A 17,774-nucleotide genomic window follows, 5' to 3' on the forward strand; every position below is an offset into this window, starting at 1 on the left:
CCAGTGAGCTTCTTCGGTCTTCACTGTGATATCTGCATCGAGCACCGTGACCGAGGTGTCACGTTGAAGCAGCAGCAATCTGATGGACCAGGTTACATCTCATGAACCTGAAGCGTGACAGCTGACATGGGCGAGGCGAGAGAAGGCAAAAAAAAAATTTGTTTATAGGGCACGATGCAGAACGGGTCTTGCGGCCAAGCGGGCGGCGGAACCGGGTCCGGCTGAGGAGCGGATAAGGGCGAGCTCGGACCTCGACTGGGCAATGACACAAACACAGAGCATCAGCCGCTGCTGCCTGCTTTCCCCGGTCTACAAAGACCTCAGCTTTCCTACCTCCACTTCTTTCTTCCAAAGCCTTCGCCTTTTCTTCTCGTCTTCCCTCCCCTCTCCCCCACTCCAAATCCCCCCTACCCTAGTCGCTATCTTTCTCTCCACATTCTCCCTGCTCTGCACCTTGCAGTTTTGGTTGTGGATCGCCGGAAATGGCAATCGACGATGAATCGCCGGTCAGAGTCAACACCAGAGGCGGCGGCGCCATGGTATCGTGGATAGCACACACCCTCTTTTGTACTCCTTTTCTTTCGGTGCGCTGTTTCTTTGTTCTCTGTTGGGCTGGCGCTAATGCCGTCGCCGGATCGAATGCGGCAGGGAGGAGGAGAGTGCGACGGGGCGGAGAACCAGCGGTGGCCGCCGTGGCTCAAGCCGCTGCTGGGGACGAGCTTCTTCGGTCAATGCAAGCTGCACGCGGACGCGCACAAGAGCGAGTGCAACATGTACTGCCTCGACTGCATGAACGGCGCGCTCTGCTCCCAGTGCCTCGCCTACCACCGCGACCACCACGCCATCCAGGTGAGCACACCCCGGGGGAAAAAAGTGGCATTTCTTGGCGTCGGGTTGGAGCAGCCGGCGCCGGGCCCTTTCTTTGAAAGAAACGGCAGCTCCGGCCGGCGCCCCTGCTTCCATCCAAAGACTCTTCTTGGTATCGTTCTCTCCTCCGTCGCGGAGACTTCTGGGTAGTTGCATCTAAGGTTGCAACGGCCAATCTTTCCTTTCACGTTTTAGGGGGAAAAATCCAAAGATGAGGATAACTGACTTTCTTGAAGTGGCAGCAAATGTGGCTGTTCCATCTGCGGCTTCTCGCTGACGGCGATGCATGCTCTGTTCGGTTGGTGTTGGTGGTGCAGATACGGAGGTCCTCCTACCACGACGTGATCCGGGTGTCGGAGATTCAGAAGGTACTGGACATCACCGGCGTGCAGACCTACATCATCAACAGCGCGCGCGTGGTGTTCCTGAACGAGCGCCCGCAGCCGAGGCCCGGCAAGGGCGTCACCAACACCTGTGAGGTCTGCGAGCGCAGCCTCCTCGACACCTTCCGCTTCTGCTCCCTCGGCTGCAAGGTACGCCAACCCAATCCAAGGCCCCATTCCCAGTGTGCTGTAGCTAGCATTCCCGCTTCCCCTCTTCGCACGTGTGATTTGCAACAAACAGCACCACTAATGTCCCGTGGACGCGCCGCGCAGATCGTCGGGACCTCGGGCGACTTCCGCATCCGGAAGAAGCACGCCGTCGTCAAGAAGAAGAAGAAGCAGGCCCAGCAGCAGCACAGGGGCGCGGCAGCGCCGGCGTCGGAGTCGGAGGACGACTCGTCCACCAGCACCAGCGGCGGCAGCGACAAGAGCAGCGTGGTGCAGAGCTTCACCCCGTCGACCCCGCCGGCGACCGCCAACAGCTTCCGCACCGGGAAGCGGCGCAAGGGCGTGCCGCACCGGTCGCCGTTCGGCAGCCTCATGGTGGAGTTCTAGACCAAAGGCGCGGCTCCGATTCCGATGCCCGGCCGGCCCCACGCGCGCGGCCGCCGCCGAAAACAAGCGGTACACCACTGTAGCATACGCACTTCTACATACCATCTATAGGTGTTTGCCGGATCGACCGGTCTACATACATAGCCAGCCAAAAGGAGCTAGTAGTAGGAGGCAAGCAGCAATAACCAAGTTCCCACTGCACGCCCGCGCTTCTGGACGAGACGAGGAGGCCGGTGCAATGCGGCACGTACGGTACGGTTACTTCCATAGCAGTTACAAAATGCAAGTTCACTGTGCTAGTAACAACGGTTTGGGTTTGGTGCCTCTAAAAGGAAACGAGGTGGTTGTAGCAGTTACTCTTGTCGTCATCAGCCAGTCACTACTAAGTTTTGCAAGTTTTACGTATAGGTGTTTTTCCTAGTTTTACTTTTACCGGTGCTTTGATATAGCAGTAGAAATGTACATATACACATACTGTCACAGATGGGGGAATGGTAGGAGTGTTCATATTCGTGTTTGCCTTGTTGCCTGTAATAAAAGGATGAGAATGCTGCTCCTGGATGGCCTTCAATGTCAAGGGTTTGTGTACTTGTGTTACTTTGCTTCGTTTGACGGTGGTTTCTCCTCTCCTCACCCCCCCCCCCCCCCCTTCTTTTCTCTGTACCATCCACCGCCAGATGCTAGAATCCACCGTGCAAATGTGCAAGTGCAATGCAGGGGGCCTGAAACGGTGTTAGCAATGGAACAGAAAGGCTAACGATGAACCATTTGATTTGCCAGTTGTTATCAACCGTTTTTTTGGGTCGTGCGATGCGAAAGCGTCGGCCTCCCCCCACCTACGATCATGCTGGCGCGTGCGTGCGTGTGATGCATCCCTGTGCGTGCGTCCGCTTGGTTTTAATGTCTCGTGCCGGTGCCTATGTCCCTGCCTGACATACGAACACTAGCGTGGAACACCCTGCGACAATCTCTCTCTCACCTAGATTTTGTTTTTTTATTTCTGAAGAATTTGTTAATAATTTGATATATGTTTCTCTGATGTCTGGAATTCATAGAAATAATTTGTAATTTTTTTAAAAAAATTTGACATATATTTATGTTATTTTCAAATTACATCACTCTTTTCAATAAATTACACTGAAAAAATTATTGTAAATATAATAATAAGGTGGTGTAAATATAGCTATAAGATACCGTGAGTGTATGAGAAAAAATTGATTAATAAGAGAGACTAAAACAACCTGTTGACTCAGACATTTCCCAAGCGAACGGGGTGAGATCGATCCGTCTTTATTGTGTTGACTGAGAGGGAGGGGCCCTACCGTGGGCGAGCTTAAATGCCCGAACGCCGGTTGGGCGGGTGGTGACTACTCTTCCGTTTCCGTATGGGCGGAAGACACCCGGCCGCCCGGCCCGCCCAGCGGCCACGATGGCCTACGATGGCGACAACGTCGGCATCGACCGGCCGCTGTCCGGGCCGAAACGGCGGGTCAACCAAAGTTAGGCAGGGGGCACGGCTCAGCTCGCCGTACCGCATCGACGACGAATCACATTCCATCGCATTAGATACAGTATTTTTCTCTCCCAAAACACCATCCGCCGACTTATAAGCCACGTGAACGATCTAACACGAGCAGCCCAGATCCATGGGTCGTACGGCGCCCAATGATCCCTGTACTGGCAGGTGCGGCTTCTGCTGGGATTGAAAGAATCCGTCTCCCCCATCGAGAGAAAGCGAAACGTGGAGCGCGACCCCTGGGTGGCCCTGCCGGCCGGCCTCCCAGGGGATGCTTGCTTGCTGGCGCAATTGCGCTTGGCATTGTGTGTGCGGAGTGCGGACAGGAGAGTGTGGGGGCGAGCACGTCCATGCTCGCTCGCCGTGGCCGACGGGCACCCGCGGACACCGGATCCCGCGTTGCTGTGGACGCCTTCGCTGCCGTGTCGCCTGCGCCGCGCCCTGTGCGGCGTCCGTCCGTCCCGGCCACTCGCGCGCGCCGCGCGGGCGAAGTGGCTGGAAAATGCGCCCGCGCCAACCAGAGCCACCACCATCGTGCCCTGCCCCCGCTCGTGACGCTGCCGTAGGCAACGCCGCCATCCACCCACCACGGCACCACTGGCCGCCCGCCCCCCGCATCGCACGCACGCCGAGGACTTTCTGCCGCCGCGTGATGTCACTCGCCTCCTGCACCCATCCGTCGCTACGGAGTACGGACCCCGGTTCGGCCTCGCACCCGGCCGTCCATGACGCGATCGGACGGCTGTGTCTTCCTTGCCAGTCGTCGCTACGATCTGCGGCCGGCCGGCACCAAATCACCGTGGGACTCACCAGGCCCCTCGGATGGGTCATGGCAGGTCGATACTACTCGTAGATGTGTAGATCAACTGGCCGAAGAAGATTTGGATGTGGATTGGATCGAATCGCTGGCGAGTCATGATTCCGGGGGATATTTGGGGAGTTCCTACTGGTTTTCCACGGCGAAAGCAACGGGGAGGGGCCACACCACCGTACTTGCTCGGTTCCTTTCCGCGAAACGCTCGGCGTACGAGCTTCCTTCTCTACTGAATTTTGCCAAACAATGGCCGGGAACCGGGCCCCTCGACGTGTCCATCCTCCTGCCAATCAATGGCTTTCAAAGCTCCTCATTTTATTTGAGAAAAGGGCCTTTCAATTCTTCGCTGCTGCCTGGTGGAGTGGTGGTGGTGGCCGGTGTCACTGTCACGAGGGTGTACGTACGGTTCATGCTCACCCAGCACACGCTTTCGAGGCGCATTTCTCCGTTGCTTTGCGAGAGGAATCGATCGGCGAGTGGGCGGCTTCATTGCCCACCACCACTGCTTCCTATCCTCCTCCAATTCACCGTGATAATGGAGCTGCCTAGTGGTATGGTGACAGACAGTGAGTACTACTGCCCCGTTCGCTGGTCTGAAACTTGATTGAGGCCTTGTTTAGATTGAAACTTTTTTCAACCTGATGAATAGTACCACTTTCGTCTTATTTGACAAATATTGTCCAATTGTGGATCAACTAGGCTCAAAAGATTCATCTCGTGATTTTCAACTAAACTGTGTAATTAGTTATTTTTTTTACCTACATTTAATACTTCATGCAAGCGGCTAAAAATTGATGTGATGGAGAGAGAGTGAAAAAACTTAGAACTTTGATGGGATCTAAACAAGGCCTGAAACTGGCTGAAAAAACATTATTTCGACTGAATTGTTGTGATAGAAAACACTGTTTCAACTTGGAAAAAAAAGACGAACAAGCCGGCCACTGCCCCCACTCCGCCGCCTCGTGCGAGCACCCGCTTTTGATCCGATAAGTTTGTAGCAGGAACAACATCAACATGAGGAAAGAGAGGATCATGCGATAAAACAAAATTTCGCTAAAAGAGAGAGCGAAATAAAACAGAAGACAACGCTGTGCTTCAGTGTGTGTGGGGAGAGATTCTTCTGAGCAATCCCCGCAACGACGAGTGAGGCCTATCATGAAGAAAAGGACGTGTATAATGCACAACGACACGAATCCAGTGCCCTTTCGAGCGGATCAGATGGAACCCTAACGAAACTCCTATCAAACCACTTTTATTTGCGGGGCTGCAATATCGCCGCTTTTCCTCGTGTTTATGGCACATCACCGAGATCGCTTTGGTCCCATCATCCCAGCACAGTTCACCGGGCACAGGTCGGTTTTTCTGCCCCCGATTCGGTCTGAAATTTAACGAGGAAAATTCTGAAAGGCTGTATGACTTTGGCGAGGCCAACAAACAAGTGGTGTCAGATTTTTCTTCGTCCGGTCATCCAGTGCGTGCGCGTCTCGTTCAAAAGGAGACGTTGAAAGGGTTCTAGGCCCGGACTAGGTCCCAGGCCTTGCCAGGAAGCTCCTTGCTTAAGAAAGCAGCAAAGGTTGAATGATTTCTGGGTCCTACGAAATTAGGCCTGAATCAAATGGCAATCGTCATAATCTCTAGTACTCTCTTGCATATGCTATTGGTTTTTTTTTAGAACACACACAAAAGAAAAAGCTCAGCAAGCATGCACAATTCTGGTTACATCATCAGTAACAGAGCGAGCTCACTAGCTCGTCAATGAAGAAGTTCACGTTGGCTTCCAGTTTCTGCATTTACCATGTTCCTACTTTGAAGAAGGCAGTGGATCTTGGCCTTGTCAAGCTCTGGGCCCAACTCACCATCAGGTTCCTTCATCCTACTAGAATAAACCTGCCACATTGCACAAGACTCCAATTCGATCCTAATATTAGAAAGTACTAGTACATACTACTAAGCCCTTGTTTAGTTCGTGAAAAGTTTTCCCAAAAAGTGCTACAGTACCCGTCACATCGAATCTTGCGGTACGTGCATGGAGCATTAAATGTAGACGAAAATAAAAACTAATTGCACAGTTTGGTTGGATATTGCGAGACGAACGTTTTGAGCCTAATTAGTCCATGATTGAACACTAATTACCAAATAAAAACGAAAGTGCTACAGTAACCAAATTTCGCACTTTTCGCGAACTAAACACGCGCTAAGCACTAGTAGATGGAAACAATGTTACATAAGAACTAACTGACATAAATAAGCGTGGTAGAGAAGAGAGCAGATGCTGCTAGACTGCTAGTGCTAGCCTAGCTGCTACCAGCGCACAAAAATGGCGCTTATCTTTTTCAGAGATGCTGCATTGTTCAAGAGAATCTAACCTTTGTAGGACCAGAATTTACTAGTACAAGGGATCAGTTCTGGCGCACCTTATTCAACCTATTTGGCTGTAAACGATTGTGGATTATTTATTGCTAACTGGTTTGGTGTGAGAGAAAAATATTATTCTAATTTATAATCTACGATCGTATACGAACAAGCAAACATACTGATTATCTTTGTTCATATATCAGTAAATGCGCCTGTCCGAGAAAGAATCATTCAATCACTCATCTCTGATCTGTCTGAGTCTCAAATAGTAGAGCCCGTGAATAGATTGACCAACGTGACAAGATCCAACAAATACGGAGGACTAGGCTTGGAATGTCCAGCTCCCAGTTCTGCCTCCCGAAGAACTTGGCGGAACCCTCAAGGTGTATACCAACTCATGAATTCAGCTGACCTGCAGCTGCCCATAGCTTAAGCTTAGGGCCTGCATTGTATTCTGGTAGAAAGGAGTGAAGAAGATGACAAGGAAAACTCAGACTGCCTTTAAAAAAAAAAACTCAGACTCCAATTCAACGTTTTTGAATGTGTAGTTGGGCGTCATCTCTACACCAAAGCCGGTTATTTTTAGCTGGCAGAACAAAGAAACAGGGCTGATAAAAAGCAGATCGCACCTGAATGCCACTTGCGAATTTTACCATGTGTTTGGTTGGAGGGATTTGTAGGGGCGGGATGGGATGGACCTGGGATTTGGGTTGTTTGGATGAGAGTCGGCCCAGAGAAAGAGACATCCCACCTAGCATATTCCCCTCAGATTCCTTGACTCTCCATCCCATTTTTTTACACGGACGGGGGCGGTCCCTGGTTTCTTCTTGTTTCTTCTCACCACTCACCGCCAGCCTGACTCGTTTCTTCTCGGAAAAAAGGCGCGAGCGGGCGAGAGCTCGGCGGCGGCGCATCCATCACCGGCGCGGGACGCGGGGCCACAGCGCTTGGCGGTGGCGCGGCACCAGGCGTCGCGTCGGCGACACGGCACCGGCCCCCACGGCGGCGGGGCGACACGGACCCTTGCGGCGGCGGCATGGGTTGTGGTCGGCAGCGACGGCGCGGCCTGTGGTCGGCGGCGGCGGTGCGGCACACGTCCGGCAGCTTCGTCCTCATCCCGGTCGTCTCCATCAACATCAACCTCTCCCTCTTCCCCAACAACAGCAGCAGCCACGTCTTCACCATTTTCCCCAACAACAGCAGGCCGGAAACGTGAAGCACGTCATCCTCACTCGCACGTCCTCCTTCTCCATTAGCAGATTTGTGATTTGCCCAAGGTATACAAACCCTAACACAGTGGATTTACGTTTTTTTTGTTAAATGTGCCTCCAGTAGTTCAACAAGTATGATGTGATTTATGCTTGAGACATGTTTGCTTCTGCATATGGTAAAAAATCAGCAAAGTCTAATGGAAAAATTTTTCCCTATGCTGTAGCGCTAGTAAGTTGCCTCATGTTTCTGATCTGTGTTTGAGCATGACATGACAATATTGTTTTTCTTTCTTTGACTGTTGCATTGTAGATGGATCAGAGAACCAAGGTTCTAATTTGTTCAGCTACTGCATATATGTTCTTGTTCATGGTGGCCATGGTTATTCAGTCTAGAAAAAGAAAAAGACGTGCCAGTAGAGTTGGTATTACTTATGCGCCAATTGAGGAAAGGGATAGAATGAGACAAGAATACCTAGACATAAAAATTTGGAAGGATGATACAACTTGTGTAAACATGCTTAGACTTAATAGAGCATGTTTCTATCGATTTTGTAACCTTTTTAGAGATCGAGGGTTGCTTCAGGATACCACTCATATGTGTGTTGAGCAACAGGTGGCTATGTTTCAAAATACAGTAAGGCACAACCTTAGAAATAGATTAGTTGGCACTAATTATCAAAGGTCAGGAGAAACAGTAAGCCGCTTTAGAACGCCTTAATGGCCTTCGTGTTCCACAAGGTAACAAAAAAAATCACTAACTTAATTTCGTTATGCCAATTTTTGATAACTTGAAATGTGATCTCCTTTTCTACAATATGCTAGGCAAATTCTATTTTGTTGATGCCGGTTATGGAGCCAAACCGGGATTCTTGCCTCCTTTCCGTGGAGTTAGGTACCATTTGAATGAGTGGGGGAATAATCCGGTCCAAAATGAGGAGTTATTCAACTTTAGGCACTTGTCTCTTCGTGTGACTATAGAGCGTGCATTTGGTTCACTTAAGAGGAGATTCAAAATTCTTGATAATGCAACTCCATTCTTCCCTTTCCAAACTCAAGTAGATATTGTTGTAGCTTGCTGCATAGTCCATAATTTTGTCATAGCAGATGGGATTGATGAGTTCATCATTCAAGATTCGAATTGGCCAATGCAAACCCATGCTACATCGTATACTCGACAAGCAAGTGAGCATGCTGCAACCATTCAATTTAGGCAAACAATTGCGGATCAGATGTGGGTAGACCTTCAAAACCATTATGCAAATTAATATATAGTATCTCTATGTATTTTTATGTATTTAGACAAACAATTATGGATCAGCTGTGCTGAATTTAATTTGTATGGGCATATGGCTTGCTGAAATGTATGTACAACTTGCTGGAATTTGTATGACATATGCCTTGCTGAAATTTATGGACATATGTCGTGCTAAAATTTATGGACATATTCGTTTTTGATCCATGCATTTGTGTTTCCTGGTTTTGTATATGATAGGTCATGAAAGACCTGAACGAGGAAGTTGGGGGAACAAATGGACATGCTATATGGATAGCACCAGAGACCGCTTTTATGCTGACTCACCTAGCCAATCTGGTGGCTAGTGGTACAAAGACATGTTCTGACTTTAAGAAAGTCCATTTGAACACTCGTGCTACAACTGTCAATGAAAAGTTCAGGACCATAAAGACTAGGGAGCAAGTTAAAAATCATTTGAAGACACAACAAAGGAAGTTTGCAAAGATGACCAAGCTTAGAAAAGTGAGTGCTACTGGTTGGGACGAGGACAACTTCATTATCACTCTTGATGAGGAGCACTACAATGACTATGTTAAGGTATAATTGCAAAAAACTTAACCAGCATGTTAAGTTCTAATTATTTGCTTCTAACACTTGGAAACTAGATTTTTCCTGTGTGCTATATATTTTTTTTGTCGGTTGCACGAAAACTCACAGGAAAAATATAATTTACCCTGTCGGTCTTCCAAACTCACAGGGTAATACATATAACCCTGTCGGTTGAAGTCATACGCACAAGGAAATTAGCTCATAGGATAATTATCTACAATTCCCTGTGAGTTACGCAATTTCTCTATCACATATGTACACAGGGTAATTTGGGATCAAAAGCGTGCCAATTTTCCCGCCTATGTTTTTGCTTCGCGGGCTTCTTCGCGCTTTCGCCGGCCAATATTTCGCGGCTTTGCGCCTGTGGACTCTATGGATCCAAAAGGCAAAGAATGAAAAAAACGTCAGACCTTATCCATCCCCCAGCACCCTCAGCCTCGAGTCGCATCCGCATCTCCACCCGCCGCCCAGCTCCCGTTCTGTCGCGCCTCCGCCTCTCCACCCGACCAGCTCCCGGCCGTCACCGCCTCCGCCTCTCCACCCGCCCCGGCCAGTGGCCCGCCCGCCTCCACTCTCCTAGCTCAGCCGGTGGTCCGCCCGCCTCTAGCCAGGAGGCGGTGGCCCGTCCGCCCGGCAGGCTGGTGGCCCTTCCGCCTCCGGTCGCCGGTGTCCCATCCTCAGCCGGCCGGCCGTCCGTCCACCTCAGCTCCGCCTAGATCGACGCCCATCCGCCCCGAGCCAGCCGCCCACCTCCTCATAGCGAGTTGCCACCACACCGACGCCCACATCGACGTCATCGCTTGCCTAGTCCAAGCCTCCGTACAGGCACATCTAAGGTTTGCCTTGGACCCACTGCACCGATCGCAACATCCTACGGTCTTTCTTCCATCTAATATCATGTGAATCTATAAGTAATTGCATGGCGTGAGCCCTTTCCAGGACCCTTTCCCTTTTTATGTGGAATGTGATGGATTGTGTGGTGGTCATCGTAGGTAGCATCTTCGGTCACTGGATCCGTCACCTTCCGCAAGAATCTGCTCTGCCGCTGGTTTGATTGGAGAGATCTATTACCTTCAGCCACATTTTGCTTCGCCACACATCAGAAATTGAGAAGCACCATTGAGGTTCACTTGTAGACTTAAATTTACTGATGTTCCTTTCATAATTGCTATTGCTAATTTTATTGATAAGCGATGTTTCTTTCACAGTTTCTACAACCTACAGCAGCAATAGAAGCACCCACAGTCATCTTTAGTTGTCCTTTTGCTTCAAGGTACAACTATTTCTTTTCGCTCTATTGTATATGCTGTTCATCAGTACAACTTATGCATAGTGCACTATTTTTATTTGTTTAACATAGGTTAAAATAAGCTTCTGTGATTTGTGTAGTAGTCAAAAAATACTTTATCATCACTACAACCCATAACAAAGTGGTGTGAATTGGTTTTCTGGTTAAAGGTAAAGTTCTTACTTTTTGTTGTGTTTATGAATGTGCTCTGCTATGTTGTGATGCTCATTCTCTTTTATTACACATTGTTGTCATCGTCTTGTGATTGCCATCGGTTATCACTAGTTAATATGATTGGTATGCTTTTATTACACACTGCTGCTATCTTGTGATTACCACCAGTGTACATTTGTTAATTTGGTTGGTATACACGTCTTCTGTTATGGAATGATAGATATGCCACGTTCCTAGATATGTTGTATGTCTATATGCATGGTCTAAATTAACAATTAAAATTTTATATTTGCAATACAGAGATAGTTCAAATGTCACGCTCGTGGATGTATAATGGTTGGCAACATGGTAAACTTCCCTCTAATGAATGGGTTGATGAAAAAACTAAATTCTTGAATCATGCATCCTCTTTATCGGATGTGGTAGATCTGTTTTTTTTGTTTCATTCATAGCACACATGATTAATGCAGGGAGTAACTTAGTGGTTCTTGGAGGAAAGGGATAGCAATGGTTCTGGAAGGGCAGAGAGAGCAGTGGTGCCATCTCAGGGCTTGTTTCATTGGTAGATTAGGGGGTTTGTAGTTTGATTTGTTCATACATTGGGTTGGTTTTATGTGGATGTATGTTGAGCGGTAAATTGAAGGCATCTAATAAATGCACTACTAATTTTACATACAGCTAAATAGCTGTTATTAGAATTGGTGCTTCACTGTTGTCTTAATTAAGATAAGTGTTACTTTATTTTTTTTATCAATAACATGATAAGCATTATGAATAGAAATCCTAAAAAATCAGTTCTTTCTACTATATGGTTAATGTTCATGGAGTAACTTTGGTGTTTCAGTATTAACTAGGGATGTTTTATGCACACAATAAATCTGTTTTATATTGATTAAAGAAAGCACACTCCTAGTCGTTTATTTTTGAACTACTATACTTGTTTGGATGTAGGATCTTTATCGCAAATTGGATCAAGAGGTTCCAGAAAATCATAAAAGGCGCCTTGCAGCTCTACAAGTAAATGTAAGTACATTAACTTGATACTTGTACCTATGAAATCGGTATTAATTATGACAAAATAACCAGCTGGTCTAAACCATTTTAAGTAGACACTGATATGTTTTGATGTCAGAATGACAACACGCAGCGCAACAGTGAGGGAGTGGCCTCATGTTGATGGTTACTGTAGTTTCCAACTTTCCATCTTAGTTTTAACCTCATGGTAAGCTGTACTTCTAGCTGTACTGAAACTTGCCACCTCCACTAAGGAATTTATAATTTAGTCCCACAGGAATCTGAAGGTTTGACATAGCTAGTAGATGATGAAATAGACTTTGAAATCTTGTGCATGTCTAAATAATTGTTTCAGCTCTAGAATTTCATGTAATGCCAATTCATTTTATTTCGTTAGGGCCACTATTCACTTATATATGCTTCATGTATGGTGCTGGTGTAAAAGGAAATTATGTATAAGACAATTAATTAATGCTTATCAGTCCTAAAATTAAATTGATATTTACATGGTATTATCATTTTGTAGCCGCCCACTAGTTCATCCCATGTTGGTGAGGACTTGGATGGTGACTTGGTGAGGACATGGATGGAGAGGATGAATAGGACATGGAGGAGGACATGCATGAAGAGGACATGTATGAAGAGGACGAAGAGGATAAGGATGAAGAGGACATTGACGACAACAATGGGGGCAGCAATGCTGGATCATACATCGATGACTTCTGTGATTTGGGATATATATGGTAAGGTTGCTATTGACAGATATAGCACATGGGTTGTCAAAGTGACTTTTGTCCATTGAACAACATAAGCCGGTGGCTGTCTTTTGTCTTTTGAACATGTATGGCCGTGGATGGTTAACTTAGTAGTAATTGAATGTTAGATGGACTTGGGTAAAACTAGGATGTCGTGGTAGGTGACATGGCTGTACATGTATAAATTAGGAGCAGCATATGGTGCTAGTAGTAGGATTTTAGATGTAATTTGTGAGGGTAGAACCTTTGGTATGTTGGCGTGTATTGAATGCTTTGTAAGCTTTTATGGAACTTCTAATATATATGCTTGATTATTGTGCTATGCATATAATGTGTTGTTTGGTGCATCTGGAACATAACATGTAATTATGATATTTTTCTGTCATCTACTAATTTCTCTAGTGGTGATTTGAGAAAAAAAATTGTGATTTCTTTGACAGGAAACCATCAGGAAAATTAGGTTGAACTGACAGAAATTTAGTATTTCATTGATGGAAAACCAACAGAAAATAGCTTCCCATCCCATAGAATTATCTTTATTTCCCTGAGAGTTGACTGACAGAAAAATTACTAAAACCCACAAAGAAATTAGTAATATCCCTGACAGTAAGCCTATAGGAAAATCAATTAACCTGACGGTTGCTGACAACGTACTGGACCTACTGACGTTAATTTTTTTTATCATGCACCCGACAAAGAAATACCGTCAGGAAAATATTTCTGTCGGGAGGCTCATAGGTAAATTCTATTTCTCTGTCAACCTATCCTTGACGGGATATGCCTGTCGGGCTCCCGGCAGACTTAATTTTTCTGACGGTTTTTCCCGCTTTCTTGACAGTTTTTTGGCACACAGGAAAAATGGTGTTTCTAGTAGTGTAACTAAACTTCCATTTATCCATTGTAGGATCACAAGGCTGATGCTAAATTCTTGAACAGGCGCCTTCCAAACTATGGTGAGATACGAACAATCTTTGGAAATAGTATGGCAACAGGAAAGTTTGCTAAGGACTCAAATTCTGCATTATGTACTAAAGAAGCTAACACTGAAAATGAAGACCTGAATGCAAATGCTATGAGTGAGTTGAATGCAAATGGTGAGAGTGGGGCCACTCCCTCTCCTTCTAATCAAGGGGCTACCTCATCAGCAAGCAAGCCAAAGAAACCTAGGATTGGTGGGGATGAAGAGGATGGGCTGATTGCTGTAATCAGTCGTGTTGATGACAGACTTGCTGAAGCTATAGAGAAGGCCTGTGCTACACCCCCACCACAGCCCACCAATGATTTACCAGATGATCTATTCAACATGTTGATTAACCATCTAGGTTTCGATGCCACCTAGTTAAATCTGTACTACCAGTATTTGGTGGCCAACAAAGACATGGGACGCGCATTCTACAACCTTCCTTTTGACCACAAGTTGATGTGGGTGGCTATGTTTGTCTCTGAGAGGTTCCCAGAATAGTGAAATAAGGGCTTCAATGGTTATTTTGCTTGTAAGGTTTCCAGGACAGTGAAATAGGAAATTCAATGCTTCTTTTGCTTGCACCACATGAGACAATTAGCTGTGGTTAACTAATTCTAAGGCTCGAACTGTATATTGTGACTAGCCTTGAATTTACTATCATGTGTTTGTATATTATGTGGTAGGTTAAAACTTATACTATCTGTAAGGCTTAGGACTGTTATGTATAAGCCTTGAACTTCAATTATGTCCAAGAACTTGTAGTCTTCGCACTTGCTAATATATGTGAGTTAAGATCTTTATGGCAAACTGTGCACTTGAATGTTACATATGCATTTATCTTTTTTAGATATATTTGTGGTGATTTTAGATGGCAGTGTCTTTTTTTAGATATATTTGTGCAGATTTTAGATGGCAATACATGTGCGTGATGCTAAGAGATAATTTAATTTTGAATTAGTCAATGCAATGGTGAGACAGAGTAGTTACGGCATGCAATGGCAATGGTAAGCCATTCTATTTATTAACAGTATTAACAGTATGTTCTCAATATAAAAGGTGGTAAGAATATCTACATTATGAGGGATGTGATCATATGGAGATATCCTATATCTATCCCTTCATCCAAACATAAGACAGGATCGCTCCATCTCACTTTATCCTCCCAATCAAGCAGAAAATAGGGGTCATCCTATTCCACTAACCAAACAGAAATAGGAACCATCCCACTCAAAAAAACAGAGTCAGAACCATCTCATTCTATTTCGTCTGTCAACCAAACGCTACCTTAGGTATTGAATGATGAAAGCACAGTGGCATTTGTTTTTTCAGCCCTTGATTAGTTACCCCAAAATCCAAACTTCGGCACTATGCAAAAAGAAGATTTCCCGTCACATCAAACTTACGGTACAGCATGGAGTACTAAATGTTGACGAAATCAAAAACTAATTGCACAGTTTGGTTGTACTTTGCGAGACGAATGTTTTGAGTGTAATTAGTCAACGATTAGACAATTATTACCAAATACAAACGAAATGGTACACTACGCTGTACGATTCCGGCGGCGTCCACTTCGGCCGGGGCCTCAGATGAAATGTGCAGTGCTGGGCGTCCACAGACAATCAACGCCATTTATTCTCAGCCCCCGCTCACATTATCCAGCGAACGGCACCCACGCGTTATCCGAAACGAAAACCAAGCCAGCCCAAAAATCTCACGGTGAGGTCAGGGGCAGAATCGTCAGCCAGTTCCCACTTCCCAGCCCGAACCACCCGCGCCGCACCGCACGCTCCGCTTCGCTATGGCGCTCTCGCTCGCGCGCAGCCCCACCCCCAGCGCGGCGCTCCCCGCCCCGCGGGTTCCCCACTTTGCCCTTCCTAGTTCCTTTCCTCCCACTCCGCTCCCCTCGCCGCCAGTACCAGGCGCGCCTCAGCCTCCGCCTCCGCGTCGCGGCGTCCTCGCCCCCAGAAGAGGCGCAGGCCGCCGCCCCCGTGGCGGAGGAGGGGGAGGAGCAGGGGGAAACTGTACGTGCCCAACCTGCCCTGGTCCTTCCCGGCGCTGGAGATCGAGAAGCTCTTCGCGCAGCACGGCACCGTCAAGGACGTCGAGGTGGGAGGCGTGCTCGATTTCCGTGAACGCAATGCCGCGTGCCCTGGCGAGCCGTTGAGGCCCGCGTGCGTTTAGGGTGTCGGAGTTTGAATTTCCAGTTGCGATATTCAGCTTTTGAAAATAGTGCTTGTGTTGTGTTTGTTTGGTGAGAAGGTCATCAAGGGGAAGGATGGCAGAAACGGGGGGTTCGCGTTCGTGACGATGTCGACTGCGGAGGAGGCGGCCGCCGCTGCTGAGAAGCTTAACTCCCGTGTGAGTGCGTCAACGGTTGCCTTGATGCGTTCGGTTTGCACCATTCTTTAGTTTCACGATTCAGCATCAGATAGACAGAGTAGATGTGAAGTAGAAGATGATATCTAAATTACGTCTTAGGGCATCCATCCATTGACCTCACTTGCATTCTCCTCTACTGAGGCTTTCAGCAACTTAGTGGATATTAACGGCTCGCACTTTATGTGGATAAGGATTTACTTGTCGAATAATATCACTTCATGATTGAGGTTTCTATAACATGGGCCGAGTTTATCAGTCTTGTATCATTATCATTGAGCTAGCCATTAAAATGTTGACACCTAAAGATTTCTCCAAAATAAGGTACTAACATTGAGAATAATACTTTTTAGGATGTAATGGGGCGGGCAATCAAGGTGGAGTTTTCAAAGAGCTTCAGAAAACCAGCTCCACTTCCTCCTCCTGGCACCATTATAGAGAGGCACAAGCTTTACGTGTCCAATCTTCCATGGAAAGCAAGGGCTCCCAATGTTAAATAATTCTTTGCAAACTTTAACCTGCTTTCTGCTAATGTTATATTCGATAATGGAAAAGCAGCCGGGTATGGTTTTGTTTCCTTTGGGATGAAAGAAGAAGCAGAGGCTGCTCTCACTGAGCTTGATGGAAAGGTGTTGCATACAAACTTCTACCTTACGTTTTTTTTTTAAAGATAGCATACCTCCTTCGACACATGCCTCCACTAGATAAAAATAAAAATGTCTTATCAATTATCAAATGTATTCTCTCTCCATGCCTTGTCTTCTCTGTTTTTGATAATAATTTTGAAGACCCTTGCCATTGACTTACAACAACAGACCTGCTATAGTGTTATCATACAGTTAGATGAATTGTCTGTCTCTGTCCCATTTGTCCATTCCATCTTTTTATAAAATCGAATGTAAGATGTATTAAACTACAAGCACATTAAGGCACTAAGGTATCAGATTTATATTTTGTCCTTTATTTAGGAACTTATGGGAACACCTGTACGCTTGAATTGATGGGAAAGTGGTGATGATAAGGTTGAAGTTGCAAAGGCCGACAGTGAAGTTGAAGTTGTAAATATTGAAGGAGCAAGCGTTGATAATGCCAGCACGGATGGAGGTGAAGTTAAACAGGAATAGTCAAACATACTATACTGGCCTACGGGAAGAAAGTTCCATCCGCCTTATTGATATAAACACAGATTTGGAACCTTGTTGTACAGTTACAAGTTCTTTCCTACACTACCTGGTGCGTGAGTGCGTGATCATTGTGCCTATAATTGCACTTACTACTCATGGTTGGTACTTGAATTAATTTGTTTCTATGAAAATTTAATTCCATGACATCATCGGAATACTTCTGATTGATCGTACACATTTGAGGAATCTTTGATGTGCTGTAGTTTGCTTCACTACTTGAATACTGCTTTCTGAAATTTTATGTATTTTATCATTTACCTTGCAATCATGAGTAGGTTCATGCAGCATGAACAGTTAGTAATCAGCTTGAGGCTCAATTTCCTTTCATAATGATGAGGGAAGCAAAACCATAATGCTCAGTTCACTTTGTATTAAAATTTGAAGCTTGAGAGAAATTTACCATGGGTCATACACTATCATACCAGGAGCATCCAGAGAAAAAAAAACTTCTGTTCCTGCAGTATATTTTAATTGG

At 46.3% G+C, this 17,774-nt stretch overlaps 2 protein-coding genes and 1 pseudogene across 2 annotated transcripts; all 3 read left to right on the forward strand.

Moving 5' to 3' along the window:
- Positions 1–306: 306 nt before the first annotated feature.
- LOC136493334 (protein RGF1 INDUCIBLE TRANSCRIPTION FACTOR 1-like) lies at positions 307–2,382 on the forward strand. The gene is made up of 4 exons (XM_066489408.1): positions 307–539; positions 649–849; positions 1,185–1,400; positions 1,524–2,382. The coding sequence occupies exons 1-4, from the start codon at positions 483–485 to the stop codon at positions 1,803–1,805; spliced, it is 756 nt and encodes a 251-aa protein (XP_066345505.1). The 5' UTR covers positions 307–482; the 3' UTR covers positions 1,806–2,382.
- Positions 2,383–8,418: 6,036 nt separating this feature from the next.
- On the forward strand, positions 8,419–14,114 carry LOC136492131 (uncharacterized). The gene is made up of 3 exons (XM_066488253.1): positions 8,419–8,439; positions 9,194–9,532; positions 13,680–14,114. The coding sequence occupies exons 1-3, from the start codon at positions 8,419–8,421 to the stop codon at positions 14,112–14,114; spliced, it is 795 nt and encodes a 264-aa protein (XP_066344350.1).
- A 1,287-nt stretch (positions 14,115–15,401) lies between these two features.
- LOC136493335 (28 kDa ribonucleoprotein, chloroplastic-like) lies at positions 15,402–17,511 on the forward strand (annotated as a pseudogene).
- The last annotated feature ends 263 nt before the right edge of the window (positions 17,512–17,774 follow it).

This window comes from Miscanthus floridulus, chromosome 11 (assembly GCF_019320115.1).
Source record: "Miscanthus floridulus cultivar M001 chromosome 11, ASM1932011v1, whole genome shotgun sequence".
Classification (NCBI taxonomy): domain Eukaryota; kingdom Viridiplantae; phylum Streptophyta; class Magnoliopsida; order Poales; family Poaceae; genus Miscanthus; species Miscanthus floridulus.

What these genes read in the sequence shown, in the direction of transcription:
- LOC136493334 (XM_066489408.1), top strand. Translation starts at nt 483, where the DNA reads ATGGCAATCGACGATGAATCGCCGGTCAGAGTCAACACCAGAGGCGGC. An exon ending in CCAGAGGCGGCGGCGCCATG is followed by an intron (nt 540 to 648) that starts GTATCGTGGATA and finishes CGAATGCGGCAG; the next exon opens with GGAGGAGGAGAGTGCGACGG. An exon ending in GCGACCACCACGCCATCCAG is followed by an intron (nt 850 to 1,184) that starts GTGAGCACACCC and finishes TTGGTGGTGCAG; the next exon opens with ATACGGAGGTCCTCCTACCA.
- LOC136492131 (XM_066488253.1), top strand. Translation starts at nt 8,419, where the DNA reads ATGGCCTTCGTGTTCCACAAG. An exon ending in TGGCCTTCGTGTTCCACAAG is followed by an intron (nt 8,440 to 9,193) that starts GTAACAAAAAAA and finishes TGTATATGATAG; the next exon opens with GTCATGAAAGACCTGAACGA. An exon ending in ACTACAATGACTATGTTAAG is followed by an intron (nt 9,533 to 13,679) that starts GTATAATTGCAA and finishes TATCCATTGTAG; the next exon opens with GATCACAAGGCTGATGCTAA.